At 37.5% G+C, this 21,000-nt stretch overlaps 1 protein-coding gene across 5 annotated transcripts in view; it reads left to right on the forward strand.

Annotated features, from left to right (window-relative positions):
- Window positions 1–21,000, forward strand: part of FARSB (phenylalanyl-tRNA synthetase subunit beta) — a 95,723-nt gene that overhangs the window by 30,728 nt on the left and 43,995 nt on the right. For all 5 annotated transcript variants that reach the window (XR_009213315.1, XR_009213312.1, XR_009213313.1 and 2 more), the window contains exons 11-15: window positions 694–755; window positions 987–1,194; window positions 1,735–1,815; window positions 5,788–5,880; window positions 11,154–11,271. Coding sequence is in view for 1 of the 5 variants with exons in the window: in XM_032754354.2 (XP_032610245.1) it covers window positions 694–755; window positions 987–1,194; window positions 1,735–1,815; window positions 5,788–5,880; window positions 11,154–11,271 (562 nt within the window). In the remaining 4 variants the exon portion in view is untranslated. The remainder of the gene's footprint in view (window positions 1–693; window positions 756–986; window positions 1,195–1,734; window positions 1,816–5,787; window positions 5,881–11,153; window positions 11,272–21,000) is intronic.

Genomic DNA, 21,000 nt, shown 5'->3' on the forward strand with positions numbered 1-21,000 from the left:
CCATTGCCCTTACTTGAATCAAAACAGGTTTTAAAATCTATGGCCTTTTTGCTAGTGGCATGTTACACTTTTGAGAGTGAATGAGTGATAAGAAATATTCATAAGGACCCAAAGGTGTTGAAAAGCCTGGGTTTTATGTGTGTGTGTTCTCACCTCACTAATACGGTGGAGTTATGTACTGTTTGAAGGAGACTGAGTACCAAATTCATTATTGCATTTCTTCACCTGGAAAACGGTAAGAAAAGGATATCTTCATCATGCTCTTAGACTTAGTATGATGGACATTGTGACATTGGAATTATTCTTTCTTGGTCATATCCATCTGCTTGCATAGGACGAGACTGAAAATCTTTAGCAGGATTTATAAACGTCTTTGGAATGATGTAGCACAACAGTGTTTTACTGTGGGGAATGGGTATTGACTATCTGAAAGGGAAAAATGTTTGGCATTTTATACTATTTCCAGGCAGTGCAAACTGTCTAGCAAGTAGAATGTTCATAAATGAATCTAATGTAGCAAATTTATTCCTCATAATACTGTTTTTGAAACATCAAGCTTATTCTCAATGTGTGGCTCTAATGACAATTTCTTGGGAACGTAATGGAACTGCAATAATGACTAATTTAATGGAAAAGAGTCTAAAGCTGTTTCTGATGGGAAATGATTTACTTTTTAAACTCTTTCTCTTTAAGGAATTAGCTTACCGAAAGGAGATGGTGAGAGCTGACCTAATTAACAAAAAAGTTGGAATCAGGTATGCTCTGAAAACTTCACTTAATTCAAGAACAAAGTACACGTATGACTAATTTTTTTTTGCGATCCTTCAGAGTTGGTTAAGGAATGATAAAACATCAGTTAAGATATCTGGTTTCTGACAGAACTCAAAACGAAAGATACTATTTCAGCTAGTAGCATATGTTGAAATACAATGTAAACATTAAAAAAAAATCCAATGAAGTTTATGGTTTATTCATTCCTTTTTCAGAGAAACTCCAGAAAATCTTGCCAAACTTCTGACCAGGATGTATTTAAAATCAGAAGTCATAGGTGATGGGAATCAGATTGAGATTGAAATCCCTCCAACCAGAGCTGACATTATCCATGCATGTGATATTGTAGAAGATGCAGCTATTGCTTATGGATATAACAACATTCAGATGACTCTCCCGAAAACTTACACCATAGCTAATCAAGTAAGATTGCACCCTTAAATAAACACTCCTTATTGTTAGAAACTGATTATTTAATGCCAGGAAGGCTTCGAGAAAACAGAACGTAGGAATCAAGCAGTATTTGGACATGCTCTGCAATGAGAGGCATTTGCTATGGAGAGGATACAAAACATGCCCAAATGATTAGAGTAAGTTGAAAACCTGTGGTGACTAGTTCTTTGAAGAAAGACAGGTTTCGAGTTTGGAGCCCTTGTTGAATCTCTCAGAGATTCATTTTCTCAACTTGGGCCTGAAGGCAGAAGCTGTGTGTGGGAGAGATGGAAGTGGGGGTGGTTTGTACATCTGTGTAGGAGCAGAGTGGTGGCAGAGCAGTGGGGAGGGAGGAGGTAATATTGGTAGGGAAATAGTGGCATTAGCAGCACGTTCGTAAGGGCGAAAAGGTTTTTAATCTTTTAAACATTTTTATTTAAAAAAGTTTTAATGACATGTTCTGTATAAATCTCCCTTTTAAAAAACAAGAAATAATTGAGGTGAAATCAAGTGGACACTTTTTTTTTTCAGTTTCCTCTTAATAAGCTCACCGAACTTCTCAGACATGACATGGCAGCCGCTGGCTTCACTGAAGCGCTTACCTTTGCCCTGGTACGTCTTACATGCTTTTTCTGCCTAGCTGATTGTTTACTTAAACTCTCTGAATTATTTATTCTATGATTCTTTATAAGAATTTATAAAATCTAGACTGTTAGAACTTCCAGATTCTGGAAGAATAACTTGTTGCTTGAGATTATACAATTCCTGGTAAAGTAATGTTGAAGCTTTTGTTTTTACAGCCACAAAAGAAAATGAAGGCCTAGAAAAAAAATACCTTAAATGAGAGATGACAAAGTATTTTATAGTTTCATGTGAGTGTTGAGAGTTCACAATGTATTTCATAACCAAATTTATTAAGTTAGAATATTTGGTCTTAATTCGGTTATGGCTGTGCCCACTAGATGCCGCCCTGGGTAAAGGCTTGTGGACTGTTCCACATTAAATTAATTTCTTTGTCTTTGAACATGTTCACAAACATTTGCTTTGAGTTGAAAAGCTGACATAAAAGGCCTAAATCAGGAAATGACTTTTATTCCAAAATCAGAAGGAGATTTCCCTCCCCCACCAGATTGACCATTTGAAAGAATAAAATGTGTATGCAATTTGTAGTTCCGTTTTTCCCTCTTGCTGAGCATTTCTGCAGTGCCTACAATGTAGTTCTTGAGCATTCAAGTATGTTTAATCTATGAGGGGAAAGGAAGCTACTTCTTTTTCTCCTCTGCAACTTAGCCCTAGCCCTGAAATTCTTAATCTTTTAGAGTATTTAAGGGACTCTACTTCTAGTTTGCTTAATATTTTGATTTTTCTGATTCAGGAGTCACTCATTCAACATTTGTTGAGCATTTATTATATGTCAGGTACTGCACCAATGAGGAAGCCTGAGGCTGAGAGAGGATAAGTACGTAGCACATTTTACATGGACAGCAGGAGAACTGCTGTGTTCCAGGCCACCATACCTGCATGATCTCATTATATCATGAGCAGGTCCTGACCTTTGGCCTCCTAGAACAGTGCTTTTCCATGGTCTCATACTGTGTACGCTAGGTCTGTAATGCCATGTCATTCATCTGTGTACATATATATACACACATTTGTAGTTGTGAGCATCCAGGATTTCATGTAAAATGAAGTACCAAAAATAACATTGAAAAATATATTTTTATTTTTTAAAAGATATGAGTGTCATAGGAATATATCTGATTTTAAAGGACTCATACTTTAACCATGTAGATTAAACCATAACAGTTCTCTTCCCCACTTCGAATCCTCTTTTCCTCCCCAGAAACAACTGCTGTTAAAACTTGGGTATGCATTTTTCCCTGCCCTTTTATATTAGTGGTGCCAGTTTGAGAAAAGTTACTTATTACTTTATCCTTTTTATACTTATACTTTATACTTATTACAATATCCATTGCCAGTTTGGTTTTGTGACCTTGGAGCCTCACGTGTCTTCGAAGGAGCACAGAGGCTGAGTCTTGACTAGTGGCTGCTCTGCAGGGAATGTTTACCCTGTGCCAAGGGCTTTGTGTACATGATTCCATTTCTTCTCAGTATACTCCTGTGAAATAGGCATTCCTGTCTTTCACAGCAGTTAATTTAAGTAACTTGTCCTATGCCATGGCTGTGGATCAGGGATTCCCGCCCATCCCTGTCTGCATCCAAGGCCTGTGACTGAATTGTCACACCAGGGATGTTAGAAACAGTCTGTTCAGCTGTCCAAAGTCACTTTAATACATTCATTGTTTATCACTGGGGGGAAGAGAAAGGAGTGAGCTCCTAGAGGGTTTCAGATTTGTACTAAATTTTCCTGTAGGAGTTTCAACATTAAAGATGTTTATAAAGATGTTTATAGGCAAGCCTAAGCATCGCTGAGCAAAGATGGTCTATGTTGTTAAATCCAGTTTTGCACAAGAGTAACAGCCATTTTTTTTTCTGAAACCTAGTCCCTGACTTTCCAAGTGTAAATAATTCACATTTCATCATATTGATTTTTGCTATATCTGCATAGTAGTTGTAATATTTTCTTTTAAATTGGCTCACTTTTAAGTTGGCTTATGTACTTCAGCCTTGTTATAGGAATAATATCTGTAAAAACTATAAGGTTCATTTACTTGTTGTATTTTTCTAACACATTAAAATAAATACATAAATATTAACATTAAAAAAAGTTCCTGGCAGGCATGGTGGCTCATGCCTGTAATCCCAGCACTTTGGGAGGCCGAGGCGGGCGGATCACTTGAGGCTACAAGTTCGAGACCAGTCTGGCCAACATGGCAAAACCCCGTCTCTACTAAAAATACAAAAATTAGTCGGGTGTGGTGGTGCACGCTGTAATCCCAGCTACTCGGGAGGCTGAGACAGGAGAATTGCTTGAACCTGGGAGGTGGAGGTTGCAGCAAGCCGAGATTCCACCACTGAACTCCAGTGTGGGCGACAGGGTGAGACTCTGTCTCAAACAAAAAAAAAGTTTCTTACTGTGTACTAACTACTGCCACTTCAGGGTAGCTTAATTTAAATTGCCTCTTGTCACTATCCCTTATTATCCATTGCCATGATAAAATACAAGGTCACTCAGATACACAGCTGCATTGCCATGTGTCTGTGGAGTGTTTTTCTTTTACACAGAGAGGACTAGTTTCATTTGAGAATAGATTGCTTCATGTCAGTTGCATTTCCTAATTAATCAATCACATTATACCTGAGTCTTGCTGTAAAACTTCTTTACGCTGTGGGGAAAACGCTTATCCCCAGTGTGCGTGCCACCATTCTCCACCTCAGCAGCTGTCGCAGATCAAGGAGCTGTTTTCTGCTATGCCTGGATGTGGCTTCAGGATCTTTCTCAAGAAAGCATGGCAAGAATCACTAGAACTGACATTGACATGAAATGAATTCTTTTTACCATTTCAGTTGATGTGTACCATTTTGTTTTAATAAGTGAAATACAGGCCAACTAGCCTTTGAAAACTAGTTGTAGAACAGTATAATGAACAATATTGCCTAACATTGGACAATAGTACAATAATCTGATGGTATGTCAGTTTTTGTGTTACGTTTTAAATGCTTTTTCAAAAAGGTGGCATTAATACACATGATAGTAATTTATCCTTGGTAATGATTTGTCAGTTATCATTGTTGATATTTTTTGAGCGCTTACTCTGTGCCAGGTACCATACTTGCATTATCTCATAATATCATTTATTATTAGACTTGATGTATCTAATCGTCAGTGAGTTTTTAATTTCATAACTTCTGCCTACAATGCTGGTTTCTGAGGGTGGCAAGCATCTTTCTCTTCGATTGGTGGGTACTCAGCAGTTTATTTGTTATGAGTTTCAGGCATGTGCACAGAAGTTAAGTGATACAGTAAAAGAATACTGGGCAGAGTTCCAGTCACTTGAATTCTGTTGTCAGTCCTACTGTTCTACCACAAGTCAGTATGGATTTAGCAAGGGTTACAATGGTAGTCAAAATGGCAAGTCATGAAATACCAAGGAGGGAGAGAAAGTTTCTTACTAGAGTCATTAGGAATATTATTATGGAAGAGAGGTCATTTAAGTCAGCCTTAGGGAATGGTAGCAAGTGGGGCTGGGAGGGCATTTCAGGTAAGGTAGGGAAACATAAGGTTTAGGGAATGGCTAGGGCATCATGGGAGATTAGATTGGAAAGGTAAATGGGAAACTAGCTTAGGAAGGGCCCGAGTACAGTTTATACCATCTCCATGTGAAAAATTTACTTTAGCTCTGTATGATGGCTAGGACTCATTGTGAAAGAAGTATTAATGTTAAATTCCATCTGCTATGGGCCTGAGATTGATGTGTGTTTATGGTTAGCTTATTCTTTTTTGTTTGTTTATTATTATTATTATTATTACATTTACTTCAGCTCATACCAGGCCTATTCTTAACTTGCTGATATGTGTAGAGAATATAAATTGCTCTTAGAAGTTGACTTACAGCATTACTTTTTATTTTAAACTTAAGTAATTGCTTTTCCATATTAATCTGTTTTGTATGTACTTCACAGTGCTCCCAAGAAGATATTGCTGATAAACTTGGTGTGGATATCTCTGCAACAAAGGCAGTCCACATAAGTAATCCTAAAACAGCTGAATTTCAGGTAAGAATTTTAAGTAGGTGAGAATTCATGTAAAAACCGAGAGGTAGTACATGAGTTAGGAAAAGTCTCTTCAGTTATTATACCTGAGATGGTGAAATCTTAGAGCTTTTTAATAATATCTTCTTGGGTAAGTTTATAGTTGGTTATTACGTGCTTTGCTGCCAAAAATTCTTAACACTTTTAAAAATAGTATTTTCTTGATTAACTTCATACTGGGTTCTTACTTGCTTTGTATTATCTGGCCCAATCTGTCTTGTCTGAACTTTCCATTTCATAATTGATTTTTTAATACTATTTTCAGATTTCATCTGTTTATTTTTTAATTTTTTTATTTTTATTTTTTGGGACAGAGTCTTGCTCTGTTGCTCAGGCTGGAGTGCAGTGGCACGATCTCGGCTCACTGCAACCTCTGCCTCCTGGGTTCAAGCGATTCTCCTGCCTCAGCCTCCCAAGTAGTTGGGATTACAGGTGCGTGCCACGATGCTTGGCTAATTTTTGTATTTTTAGTAGAGACGGGGTTTCACCATGTTGGCGAGGCTGGTCCTGAACTCCTGACCTCAAGTGATCTGCAAAGTGACCTCAGCCTCCCAAAGTGCTGGGATTACAGGCATGAGCCCCTGCACCTAGCCAGATTTCATCTCTTTTCCATTCATTTGTAATAAATGAATCAAAACCCGTCCCCAGTTCCTTCGTAAGTCATTCACTTTGAAATTGCCCATTATATCAGTTCTTGACTGTGCTGCTTATGTCTTTTATTGTAATTGTCTAAGTTTATTGGCAGTTTCATTTACAGATTAGGAATATTTAAATGAGAATGATACTACTTTAATAGTGAGTATTAAGTGATTTGTGTTATAGATTAGGATATTAACTATAAAGGGAGGGCATTTTAAGATTATAACATCTTTGCTTGTTAATAACTTTAAATAGTTCTCTTTTATACTAATAAGCTCTTGTTCTATTTCTCTTGCATATGCAAGTCTGTATGTTTTTTAACCTAGATTTTAGAGAAAATCATGTCTTCTTCTAGAATCAAGGGGAATCTTAGAACTGGAAGGTTATATTTTAAAGAAGGTTAATGCTATTATAAATAATGTCTGAATTCTGATTTGAAATAGTTTCTTTGGATTTTGTTTTTTACTTCTATAAAGATAAGGGACTGGGTTAGTTCTAAAAAGAATTGTAAAAGTTCTAAAAGTGTTTAAAACTAAATTTAAAAATTCTAAAGTTTATCTATAGAACCACGTACTAATGTTGTAGATTAGAGCTAGACTAATTAAAGAACTAACTGGTAATATGTATCAAGTATATGAATTCTTTATGTATACTTAGGGTCAGAACTTTGAAGAATCCTTATACTAGTTTTGGAAGGACTGTAGTAATGAATTGTTATATTTTATTTTCTGAGGTCTAGTTTCCTATTGCTTTTGAAGTTTGCCCATGGTGTTCTTTTTAATAAGAGGTATTCAAATTCATTTGCATAGAATGATTTTTCAGTAAATCTTAATGGATTTTTGTTTATTCCAAATGGACCTTTTTCTCCCAGTTTTACTTATCTAGCTTGATTACTTTTTAAAAAACCTTTATTTTATTTTTATTTGTTTTTTGAGACAGAGCTTCGCTCTCTTGCCCAGGCTAAAGTGCAGTGTCCTGATTTTGGCTCACTGCAACCTCCGCCTCCTGGGTTCAAGCAATTCTTGTGCCCCAGCCTCCTGAGTAGCTGGGATTACAGGTGTGTGCTACCATACCTTGCTAATTTTTGTACTTTAATAGAGATGGGGTTTTACCATGTTGGCCAGGCTGGTCTTGAACTCCCGACCTCAAGTGATCCACCCACCACGGCCTCCCAAAGTGCTGGGATGACAAGTGTGAGCCACCTCGCTTGGCCTTTTGTCAACTTTTATATTAGATTCAGTTAGTACATGTGTAGGTCTGTTACAAAGGTATATTGCATGATGTTGAGGTTTGGAGTGTGATTGAACCCGTCACCCAGTAGTAAGCATAGTACCCAATAGGTAGTTTTTCAGCCCTTGCCCCCCAACTCCCTCTTCGCCTTGTATTCCCCTAGTGAAGCTTGATAGATTTCTTAAGATGTGGTAACTGTTATGTTCTTCAGGATTTACATCCTGTCTTATCTATTTTATATAAGTGGGAGGAAAATAATCAGAAATGCATTAAATGTCACTATAAATAGCTGTGGCCTTAGCACACTTAAGAATCAATCTTTCTGCATAAAGTACCTTAAAGATCAAAGAGAGTGCCTGTCTTTTGACCTAACAGATTCTATATTTTACCTTGCTTTACCAACAGGTGAGTCCTACCATCACTAATTTGGCTAAGAGGTTTATATTTATGGTTAAGTTAAATGTAAAGTTCTTCATGGGCCTATAACTCAGTTTCTTGTCTAAATCCATTCTTTCTCCTGCATAATTCTTAACTTTGGGCTCTTTTCTGATAGTAAATTTGTTAGAGAATGGGCAAGATAAAAATGTAACTTGGCTAAAATATGTAAAATTTTATTATAGTGACAATAAACAAACTTACAGAATATTACCACACCCCTTCCAAATTAACAATAATATTCCTTAATCACCTCACATATCCAGTCATTGTTTTAGTTTTCCCAATTGTCAAATTTTTTTTTTTTTTTTTTTTGAGATGGAGTCTCACTCTGTTGCCAGACTGGAGTGCAGTGCTGCAATCTTGGCCCACTGCAACCTCTGCCTTCTGGGTTCAAGCAATTCTTCTGCGTCAGCCTCCCAAGTAGGTGGGACTACAGGCGTGTGCCACCACGCCCAGCTAATTTTTGTATTTTTGGTAGAGATGGGGTTTCACCATGTTGGCCAGGATGGTCTCAATCTCCTGACCTTGTGATCCGCCCATCTCGGCCTCCCATCAATTTTTTTTTTTAACAATTTGAGTTGGGATTCAAATGTGGTTCATACATTGACATTGATTTATATGCTTTTCATGTCTCTGTTAATCTAAAAGTTGCACCTCTCATCCTTCCGTCTTTCCTTTCCTTTCAGTTTATTGAAGAAACTGAGTCATTTGTCCTATAGAATTCTTACATTTAGGATTTTGCTGAATATGTTCCAATGGGCCCCTAAATTTCCAGTAAATTGGTAGTTGGATATAGAAGCTTGATCAGATTCAGGTTTAATTTTTTGTATTTCTGTAGGTTTTTAAATATGCAAATAAGGCATATCTATAAAATACACTGATAAAATTAAGAAAAGTTTTCTATAACAGTAGTTTATTGTATTTCAATAAGTTAAATTTCCTTTTAACTTTTAACATTGTAGTTTCGTTTTTGTGAATGGTTTGGGCACTTGCCCTCCAATGGGGAAAATGAATAATATTTAAGAAGCACCAAGTTGAAGGCGAGTAGCAGCTTATTGGTATAGTGAGTGTGATGGGAAAGACGTTCTCTTTTTCATTCAAAACACAATCTAGCAATTCCATTTAGGGTCTTATGGTTACTTGTGCAGGATCTAAGAGTGTCTGTGTTTTAGCTTGGGTGTTCAGGGCAAACCTCTGTAGGAGAGAACATTTGAGCAGACACTTGAAGGAAGGAAGGAAGCCACATGTGAACCTAGAGGAAGAATGTATGAGCAGAGTAAGCATGGAGGCCCCAGGATGGAAATCTTCTTGCTGACTAGTGTGGCCTCCAGTGTGGCTGGAGTGCAGTAAGCCTGCGGGAGCAGCAGGGGTTGAGGGTAGAGAGGGAGTCAGGGCACATCACATAGGGCCCCAGGTAGGCCATGGATTTTATTCAAAATTTAATGGAAACCTCTTGGAGATTTTTGACCAGGGGAGTTGCATGATCTGATTTCCGTCTTAAAGGACCACTCCGTATGGAGAATAGGCCACAAGGTGGCAGGAGTGGAAGCATAGAAGCCATCTTAAGAATGTTATGCAGTAGCCTGGGGAAAAGATAATAGTGCTTGGGGTCTGACTGCAGAGCCCAGACTCTCACAATAATGTCAAACCACTGCTTATAAAACCCTTCTGGTAACATGTGTTGGAAGCTAATATATTCCGTATAATTTACAGGGAGAAATTTATTTTACAGACAAAGCAGGAAATTTTTGCTTTTTTTAATGTACCAGGGTATGTATTTCTTAGGAATAGGAAGAATGAAATGACTGTACATACTTTCACATTTGCTTTAGTTAATAAAAAGTTTAGAACTGTAGTCACAGCCTACACATAGCAGCTGTATATATTTTTAGCACCTACATATTTGTATTCTGTTTTCCTCATTGTGATATTTTAATCGCATTTACATTTTTCCTGGTCCTAATTCTGATTAATTCATATTTAATTTATTTATGGTTTTATTTATTTATTTGTTTAGAGACAGGTTCTCTGTTGCCTAGGCTGGAGAGCAGTGGTATGATTATAGCTTATTGTAACCTTGAACTCCTGGGCTCAGGCAGTTCTCCACCTCAGCCTCCCGAGTAGCTGAAACTAAAGGCATATATCCATACCTAGCTAATTTTTAAATTTGTGGAGGTGGTGTTTTGCTATGTTGCCCATGCTGGTCTTGAACTACCAGCCTCAAGTGTTCCTCCTACCTCGGCCTCCCAAAGCTTTGGGATTACAGGCATGAGCCACTGTGCCTGACCTATATATTTAATCTATTTAAACATTTGTATTTCTTGTAGTCTATTTCAATTACTTTGTGAAATGAGGCAGGATATGAAAACTTGCATACATGCATTTGAAATCTTGAAAGCAAACTTTAGTTTTTAAAATGATAATCAATTAGCTGGGTGCAGTGGTATGTACCTGTAGTTCGTAGTTCCAGCTACTTGGGAGGCTGAGGCAGGAGATCACTAGAGCCATTTGAGGCATTTGAGGCTGCAGTGAGCTATGATTGTGCCCGTTGTACTCCATCCTTGCAAAAGAGTGAGACTGTGTCTCTAAAAAAAGAAAAAATGAAATAATGAATGATAATGAATAAAATAACCAAGCCTTAGATATGAGCAAACATATTTAGGTTGTATTTGTTTCTCATTTATTTTTTAATCAAATTTATGATTTTTCATTTTGTAAATTTGGAAGTCAGAATGTTTTCAGTTCTTTTCAGTTCAATTTCAGTGTCCTGCAATTGAAAATTGAAAGTGACTTGGATATTTTAGGGCAATGCATTTTCCAGAGGTGTCTTCCTGTGAAGCCATAGTCTTTCTGCCATAGCCTTTGTCTTTAACCAAGTATGTTTGTTTGGGTCCTATTTGGTCAGTGCAATTTCATGTCTTTTCCTGTAGGTGGCACGCACTACCCTTCTTCCTGGCCTCCTGAAGACCATAGCAGCAAATCGTAAGATGCCCCTTCCGCTGAAACTGTTTGAAATCTCCGACATTGTAATAAAAGATTCTAATACAGGTAAGAATAAATCACCTTTGATTTGATTTGTGTATTTGAAACATTTTTTTCATTATGAAAACCTTAACTATACATAAAAGCAGAAAAAATAGTATAATTAGCCCCTATGTACCCAGCACCCATCTTCAACAGTTACCAACACATGGACAGGCTTCTTTCATCTATACCACTACCAACTTCCCATATTATTTTAATATGAATCATAGACATTGTATCATTTCATCAGCAAACACTTTAGTATATATAGATATATATTTTTTTTTTTTTGGAGACAGAGTTTCACTCTTCACCCAGGCTGGAGTGCAGTGGCCTGATATCAGCTCACTGCAACCTCTGCCTCCTGGGTTCAAGTGATTCTTGTGCCTCAGCCTCCTAAGTAGCAAGGATTAAAGGCTTGTGCCACCACACCCGGCTAATTTTTGTGTTTTTAGTAGAGATGGTGTTTCACCATGTTGGCCAGGCTGGTCTCGAACTTCCGACCTCAGGTGATCCACCCGCCTCGGCCTCCCAAAGTGCTGGGATTACAGGCGTGAGCCACCGGCACCCAACTACTTTAGTATGTATTTCTAAAAGATAAGTGCTACCACTTCAGTTTTGTTTTATAAATTTAATTTTTATGATTAATTTATTTGAATCAGAATTTAAGGTCCAGCTATTTGGTTGCTATGTCTCTGATTTCTTTTAATGGAAAGCATTTTTCAACAAAGAATTTAATAATTAAGAAGATTACTGTTAAAACCTCAACTTGACAAGCACTGTGGAACATTTTCTTATATGGCGTGATTTATATGCATATTGTCTTAACATACTTGATATCATGTCATTCTAGTTTAGCAGTGACTGTCCACCATTACCATTGTACCAGTGACTACGAATGTGTTTTACCAGTTTTTGTTACTTTTGAGTAAGCCCTGGACTTGTTAGTACAGTGGGTTGCTTGGTCCAACACTTGGAATGTGGTGGTTGGTGATTATTTAATGAGTATATATTTAGTAAGTACCTCCACTTGATTGCCAAGGAATTCAGTCTTGTTCAAACTCCACATCTCCAGTCTCTGATACAAATCTGACTGTTCGAAGCTGAATGTGCATTGGTCCCTTGGTGAGCAATACCTTAAGTGACTCAATTGCTGTGTTTCCTTGGTTTCTGGATTTAACAGATCAATTCCTAGCAGTGTTTATGCAGCGATGCTTACTCTAGACTCTGCAGAATTCAGAGTGTGTTCTTTTGAATCAGTTGACAAAAGCAGAGACCTTATTCTCAATTTCTCCTGAAGAGGATAAACATATTCTTAACTTTCCAAAGTAGTCACAACTATTGACTGTAAATTGACCTATCTTAGGAATTACAGAGGTATGACCAGAGCTAGTACTGTCCACAGCAAACTCTCCAGCCAAGGCTGGATTCCATCTGTTCCCCAATATTGTCCCATTTAACGGATTGGAAAATTAAGACAGAAAGTGGTAATTTGGCCAGGGCTGCATAAAATATTGAACTTGGAGCTGGAGCCATAGTATAGATCTCAGTCACACATCCTTAGAAAATGAAAGTTCGTGTTTAATATCACTATGTAGAATTTTCCTTAGGTGGTAAATTTACTATAATAGAAATCAGAAAACATGTTTAGTGCCAGCTGCAAATAGTTTTGAGTGTTCTTGTGCCTTAAATACTCCATTGGTAGAGATAACTGAGAATTTGATACAATTCCATTGTCAAATTTTTCTGTTAGCCTTGAGTTGTTTCCATTCATCTTATTTCTTTGAGTTTTGTATTGTTTTGATCCTTGATGATCTGTTCATGTTTATAAATATAAGGTTACATTTATAAATCAGGGTTAGGTTAATTACACTAGGTTTCCTCAAAAGTTTTGTAATACTGTTTCAGCAGTAGGCCTCTTCCCTAATTGCTAGGGCTCCCTGAGGGCCATGCACGGTTCTGTGGGGCTGGGCATGCTCACAACCAGACAGAGGGTGCGGGTGAGGAAGCTGGGGCTGTTGTAGGGATGGGGCACTTGACAGTATTTTAGTCCTGGGTAGTGGTGCCTTTGCTATTTTTGTTTTGTGTTTGTTGGAAAGGCCCAGGTGTAGGCTGTACTCTGCTTCTCTTTCTGGCCCGAAGGCTTATGCTTGGGATGACTTCCTATTGAGAGAGCTGTTCTTAAGTGCTAGTGCTGTAGGCCATCTTCTAATAAATCACCTAGGTGGCCAGGCGTGTTGGCTCATGCCTGTAATCCCAGCACTTTGGGAGGCCAAGGTGGGAGAATCTTTTGAGCCCAGAAGGTTGAGTCTACAGTAAGCTATGTTTACACTAACTACACTCCAGCCTGGGCAACAGAGTAAGACCCTGTCTCCCCCTCCCCCCCCAAAAAAAAGAGGAAAGAAAGAAAGAACAAATTACTTAGGTGATTATCCCAGAAACTCTGTTCATATATCTTTTAGATTTGCGTTTCTGCAGTACTTTGTTTCGTTGGGAAGGATAGTTCCTATTTCTGTAGGAAACCTTTTATATCTGTTTTTTGTTATAATTACACTGCTCTATTTTCTCCATTAATTCATTTGTGGTATTACTTTTGCCTGTTGTCTTGTACCATTCTGCTTTATTCTTTTTTTAAAAAGTTTTCCATCATCAATGGGATTTGAGAAATGAAGGGAGGTAAATGTGCTTGGTAAGTCTACCATCTTGAAAACATAGGTTTGCTTTAGTTTATTTGGAGTATATTTTCTGTTTAGGTAGGCCTGGATTTTATTTCATAACAAAATGAGCTTTTCTGATGGAGTATTCTAAACATGTACAAGTGGATTCCCTACTTGTCATCTGCTGTACATAGAGGGCAACAGGGGAGGCAGCAAAGCACCGCAGTTCCATAGACAGACTCTGCAGCCAGAGTGCTTGGCTTTGAGTCATGGTTCTGCCTTTACCAACTGCTTAAATTCGGACAATTTGTTTATTCTCTCCATGGCTCAGCTTTCTCATCTGTACAGTGGGAATAATGATAGCATTTATTTCATTGATATGTTATAAGGATTAAATGAAATTGCAGTTTGAAAAGTTCTAGCCACATAATAAGAACTGTTGGTGTTTGCTCTTGTTAAGATATTTACAGTTCCTAAGCTCAGATAATTTAGCATCCTGGTTTATGGGAATTTTTTATTAGAATGACTTGAAAGCCTTAGCTGTCCATTAAAGGGCTAATGTAACCTTGCTGAGGCACTCGGGGCCAATTCTTATCCTAACTTTTGACTTAGTTGATTCTGTTCTGCTTTTTTTAATTTTTATTTTTTATTTTTTTTATTTTTATTTTTAGAATAAGAAAACCAAAACAGATGAATGTGGGGATTTATTTATGGAAACAGGAATGTTGTTTTTTGAGTAATTCGTCACCTACTTTTTTTGAGTGAATTAACATGTTTTTACTGTTTCTCAAACCAGTAACCATTTTTCTCTGTTGGATTCACATTAGCAATTTCCTTATAAATAATGAAACTTTTTTGGAGAAAAAAGTCTAAACCGTAGTTTTCCAGTTAATGTGAAAATTCCTCAGATATTCACTGGTGGGAGCAGTACCTAAACTACTGGTTCAAAAGAGTAGAGTTAGAGTGGCAAGAATGAGCAAGGCAGTCTCATTCAGCACAGCACATTGGTGGAAAAGATTTTAAAGTTCTTTTTCGTTGCTAGAGACTGCTTTAGAATATCAGAGAAAGAGTTGCCAGTCTTAAGGGAGACAAACCTGTGAGCAGATTCTTAGAGATAATGCTCAGAGAGAATGTACCAGTTGCCCCTTGGTAGCTCAGAAGGGAGCAACAGTTGCCATTAACTTGTTTTCTAATATTAAGGAAAAACCCAACATTCCCAGCCTTGTATCAATTTGGGGTGGGCAAGCATGTTTTCCAAAATGAAAATAGAATCCATACTGGATTTCGATATGCCTCCCACACATTTTATGTGACCAGTATTCCTATAAGAGTAGATGAAAGACTGCTAGCCCTATTTTCAGGCTTGACCTCGTTGGACAGTTTCTTATTCTAATGTAGACTTTTTTGACTGACCATCCGTGTTGTATGAGGCCGTCAGGCTGCCAGTTTAGAGACTGCGTCAGGCACACTTTTTTTTTTTTGAGACAGAGTCTCGCTCTGTCACCCAGGCTAGAGTGCAGTGGTGCAATCTCGGCTCACTGCAACCTCCAACTTCCGGGTTCACGCCATTCTCCTGCCTCAGCCTCCCCAGTAGCTGGAACTACAGGCACCCGCCACCGCGCCCAGCTAATTTTTTTTTTCATATTTTTACTGGAGACGGGGTTTCACTGTGTTAGCCAGGATGGTCTCGATCTCCTGACCTCGTGATCCGCCCGCCTCGGTCTCCCAAAGTGCTGAGATTACAGGCATGAGCCACTGCGCCCGGCCAGGCACACTTTTTGAGCGTTAAGACTTCCACTCTAAATCAGACACATTCAGGTTCTTTGAGGCTGAGCCAACCACTGCATTTATTGAGACTCTAGGTATGAAGTTGCTGCAACATTTTAAAAAATTAGTCATGACTCAAGGGACTCAGCTGATTTATGCATTTTGTTGGGCAGAGTGGCATATGCTTTTGGAATGAGAAGTTGAATGCAGACTCTGCTGTGGGGTAAATTTTTCAGTTGATAACAAAGAAGTCAGCAGACAGCACTGAAGCTGACATATCAGGCTGCTGTGTGAGCTATTGGTTGGTGATTGGTTTCAATCCTTAACATTTTAATTTCTTCTGTTAAATGTCAGGAACAACTAAACTATAAACAAAATAGTTTAAAAGAAAAATGACTTCTGGGGAACAAAGGACCTAATTGTGAATTCCTAATCCTTATGCCCAGAAAAGCAACTGTATTTTGCAAAATCCAATATTCAGGCTTTTTCTTAAACACAGATTGACTTCTGCAATTGCAGTTAATTCCTTTATGGTCACTGAAGCTGCCAGTATATGTACATAGAATCTCTCTGAAATGGCAAGAGAAAACATATCACTGGGTTGAGTGAGTTTAAGTGTAAAAGGCAACAAGAGCCAAAGAAAGATTGGTTTGGCTTTGTAATGTAAGAGGGTGATTTAGATTTAGTAAGATACAATCATCCAATTGTCAATTTGACATATATCTGTGGAGAACCCTGAAAATCAAATTGCCATGCATTTTGTTTATAACTACTACATTTACAAAATGTTGGATTTTAATAAACATAGTAGATGGAATAGGATAGGTTAAAGCCTCTTGACCATTCATAGGGCTCCAGTTAGTGTCACTTTCTTTATGAAGCATGCTAAGCCTTCACTTTTGCTCAGAGCATTCTTAACTTTCTCTAAAGCATTGCTGTGGTCCTCGTGCAAGCTACATTTCCTCTACCTCAAATCACTGACGAAATAGTTTTTAAAATTTCACATTTTCCCTGAAACTTTTCTAAATGAGAGAATGATCTACTTCTTCTTACCCTGCTTAGTTTGGATGTAGAAATACAGAATTTGTTTTTTAAACTTTAGTCACAGTGTATATTTAAGATTCTTGTTCCTTTCTCCTCCCTTGACCACCAACGCCATCATAGAACAAACCTAATTCACTGTTCTTTTATGATTTGGTTTGTTCTTTCAATTTGCTGTTGGTTTGTATCATATGTGTATGTTGGTGTTTGTGTATCTGTCTTATAAGTTACGAAAATACAGCGGTCAGATCTTTAAAGGTTTTTGTGTAACTCTATGCTTAAAAATAACTCAATAAAAGCATTTTCATTGTGGGCTTGTGAAATACTTCAGTTCTGAGAAATTATCCAGTAATTCTGGAGCCCTCAAATAATGGAGGATTATCTAGCGTCCACATGTGGAATGTGGTTTTCCTAAGAGAGCTTATGTCATCAGTCTGGATTAATTTAATTTCACCATTTTATATTTTTGGCATGTGGAATTTCCAATTAATAATTCAAAAAATATGAGTATAAGGAGCATTGACATTAACAATTTTTGTAGTAACACATTTGCATACGTGATGGCATCTTAACTGTGTAAATACATCATTTTTAATATAGAAAGTTATTTTGGTACATTTGGTTCCACATAGTTAAGATCTGCTAACATGAGTATAATGTGTCCTGTCATGCATTGAATATTGTTTTTTTTTTTAATAGGTAAAAAATCCATTCCAGGTTTACATTAACTAAATAAAAGCCAGCCCACAAGGACGTACTTTTTCCTTCATGTGTTGAGAAGGTCACAGATTTTTCCTCATATTTGTTTCTTGGCATTTCAGCACTATTTTAAAAAGGAAAGTCTATACTTTGGTGCTATAATATAGGAGGGCATTTTAAGGAAAATTGTTCTTAAGCTTTATTATGTTTCTTTAAAAATTGAAAATATATTTGTGATGTTTTTAAGACCTTTCATGAATATGTATTTTTAATTTAAAAGCAATTGTAATCTTTTCTTATTTTTTTTTTTTTTAAATATCCAACTTCTCCTTAGTCCTACTCTTAGAATTAGTTGCCGGCCCTTTTCTGTGCTTATACAAGCATATGTTATGCTTTTATTTACAGCCATAGATAATGGATAAATACTTTTTAGTGTTTATACAAATGGGATATACTTTACCTGTCTTGTTCTGCACCTCGTTTCTCCTCTGAGCACATTGTATCAACTTCATTTCTTTTTAATGGCTGGATAATCTTCCATCATATCAATGTACTATAATTTATTTGCTTAGATTGTTATGAATATTTAGATTTTTACCAAACTTTTGCTAAACTATGTCTGTTGCAAGAAATGTCCTTGTACCTTTATACAAATAGGTATTTTTAGAACTGGAATTGATCATTCCATAGGTATAAACATCTAAATGTGTGATAATTTGTTAAATTCTCATCATGAAAGGATTTTTTACAAACTTAGCATCCTACCAAGAGTGTATAAAGGTTCCTGTTTACCCACATTCGATGGATTTTTGGAGGCATTATGTCTTCACAAGATTCTTGTTGCATTTGTGAATCATTTAGGCCTGCACTGAAATTCTTCAGGAGATGTATAAAATTTGCAATATAAATTATAGTCTTGTGGGTTCCAATGTGAAATAAATTTGTTGGATGGAATAGATTTAAAAATCAAGTTGCTTTGTTTTATTTTCTGAATTTGGCCAGACTATTAACCTCAAGCTCCACATCAGCCTCTGATTATTCTAGAAGCTGTTTTGGTCTCCCAGTAGGCTTTCTCCTAGCATCTTTCTTTGGGCTTTTAGGTGAATGTGAGAATAGGAGTGGAAAGTTTCTGTGGAAGACTCTGCTCTTTTCCAGTCTGTGCCATGTATGATAACATAACCAAACACCTTAGTTTTTAATCATTGGTACTTTGGTGGAAGAGGATCTATACCGAACAGGAGCCTATTTGAAAAATTTGAGTTATATGTAATAGTCTTTTACTAGGGGACATCATGTACCATTCCTTTTTCTTTTCTGTTAAAAAATCATTTGGCATATTCTTTCATCTTATAGAATTGTAGCTAGCCGCCCCTCCTTTGCGCAGCTTAGATCAGCCCTCTCCAGGCAGTACTTTGAAGTCTGTGAAATACATAGATAATTTAGGCTGACATACTTGCCAGGCCCATTTAAAAAGCAGAATTGTTTGATGGCATGACACAAGCAGTCTGTTAACTGAGTTATAAAGAACTGAGGCATTTCCAACAAACCTCAGCTTTGGCATGACTTTTAAATAGTTCTTATTTTGTGGTGTGTAGTCTAGTGGACTTTCTATGATGTAGTATGGTCTCTTAGTGCAACATACTAGGAAATAGGAATGTTACTATACCCAGCAATTTCAAGGAGGAATGGGTGGAAATGAGTTTGTGGTTATTTTCTCCTTTGATTCAGTTCAGCTACAGTAGAGGGAGTATCTTCGCATGATATGAGGAAGTAAGTCCAGAGAGAGCACTAACCCTTGGGAAATGTAAAAAGCCAGACAATCAGTGTGGAGTTGGGAGAAGGTGCCTAAATAATGAGGTTAATCTAATTATTATGGTGGGCTCAATACAAAGCCCTAGAAATCAGGCTTTTCTTAAAAATATTGCAAAATTAAATCTAAAAATATATAGTTCATTATTGTATGTGTATGCGATAAACATCCTGAAACCTTTCTTGAATGAAATAGAGTATACATTTTTTAAGTTCTCTTTTGTTTTTGTTTTTGTTTTGAGGCAGGGTCTCACTCTGTCACTCAGGCATGATCTTAGGTCACTGCAATCTCGAACTCCTGTGCTCAAGGGATCCTCCCACTTCAGCCTCCCAAGGAGCTGGGACTACAGGCACATGACACCACCACTGTGCCTGGCTAATCTTTACATTTTTTAAAATAATTTATTTGTAGAGATGGAGTCTGACTTTGTTGCCCAGGCTGGTCTGAAACTCCTGGGCTCAAGTGATCCTTCTGCCTCGGCCTTCTAAAGTACTGGGATTACAGGCCTGAGCCACTGTGGCTGGCCTAAATTCTATATTTTTTAATCGTGATTTTATTATTCTCATCACAAGTTTACTTAATTTGTTTTTTAAAATTCTAAATTTTTAATCCAGATGTTGCTGCTCATATCAGAAATATAAAAGTTTTACATAATTTAGAAATCAGGAAAAAAATACTTGGAATTTGGCAAAGATTACCAAAATAAAGCTTCCAGTTTATGTTGCTAAGCTGCCTCTTAATGGTAGTATTACTGTTGGGCTCTTCTCTCAGCAAAAATGGAGCTCCAAAGTTGTTTCAATACGTGCCTGTGTGTTAAAGTGGAAGCATGTGACATCCACACCAACAAATGGGTACCACATGGCAAAAATACCCAGAAGCAAGTCAGTAGTATGAAAGGGATAATTTAGTTCTGTTTCATTTCATTTTTTTCCTTTCAGAGGGAGAGAATGAAAGAAAGGGAGACACACAGAGAGAGAGAGAGAGAGAGAGAGAGAGAGAGAGAGAGAGAGAAAGTTTGTATTCCTACAGTGGAATCAGGCTCTTCATTTTAGTTTATGAATATGGTTGGTTTGGTGAGGTTTTGTGCCTGTCTGATTTTAATGTCGACTTACAGCTTTTAGATACCAAATTTCTTTATCTTTAAAAATGGAAATGATGGAGGTGACAGTGGTATGCTACTCGCTTACCTCAGCTGGCGTAGATATGGCCCACTGTCTGCTCCTGGCCCTGTTTAATAGCTGTTTGTGTGTGCTTATCTTCTTTTTAGGCTTTAGGCATTTACTCAGAAAATAATTATTGAGATCTGGCGTGGTGGCTCATGCCTATAGTCTTAGCACTTTGGGAGGCTGAGGCAGGCAGATTGCCTGAGCCCAGGAGTTCGAGACCAGCCTGGGCAACATGGTAAAACCCTGTCTCTACTAAAAATACAAAAAAAAAAAAAAAAATCAGTGGGCATGGTGATGTGTGCTTGTACTCCCAGCTACTTGGGAAGCTGAGTTGGGAGGATCACCTGAGCCTGGGAAGTGAAGGCTGCAATGAGCCAAGATCATGCTGCTGCACTCCAGCCTGGGCTACTGGAGTGAGACCCTGTCTCAAAGAAACAAAGAATTGCTGAGGGTTTAGGTTGTAGATGTCTTGTACTGGCTTTGACCTCTATCATCAAAGAATAGCTAGAATAGGGCGCCTTGAATATAGTGTGTACTGAGAAATGTTAAATGGCAAGGACAGTTATTTCTTTGTATCTGTTCAGTCTGAAGTTCAACCCAGAATATACTTTCT

This window comes from Hylobates moloch, unplaced genomic scaffold (assembly GCF_009828535.3).
Source record: "Hylobates moloch isolate HMO894 unplaced genomic scaffold, HMol_V3 SCAFFOLD_1, whole genome shotgun sequence".
Classification (NCBI taxonomy): Eukaryota; Metazoa; Chordata; class Mammalia; order Primates; family Hylobatidae; genus Hylobates; species Hylobates moloch.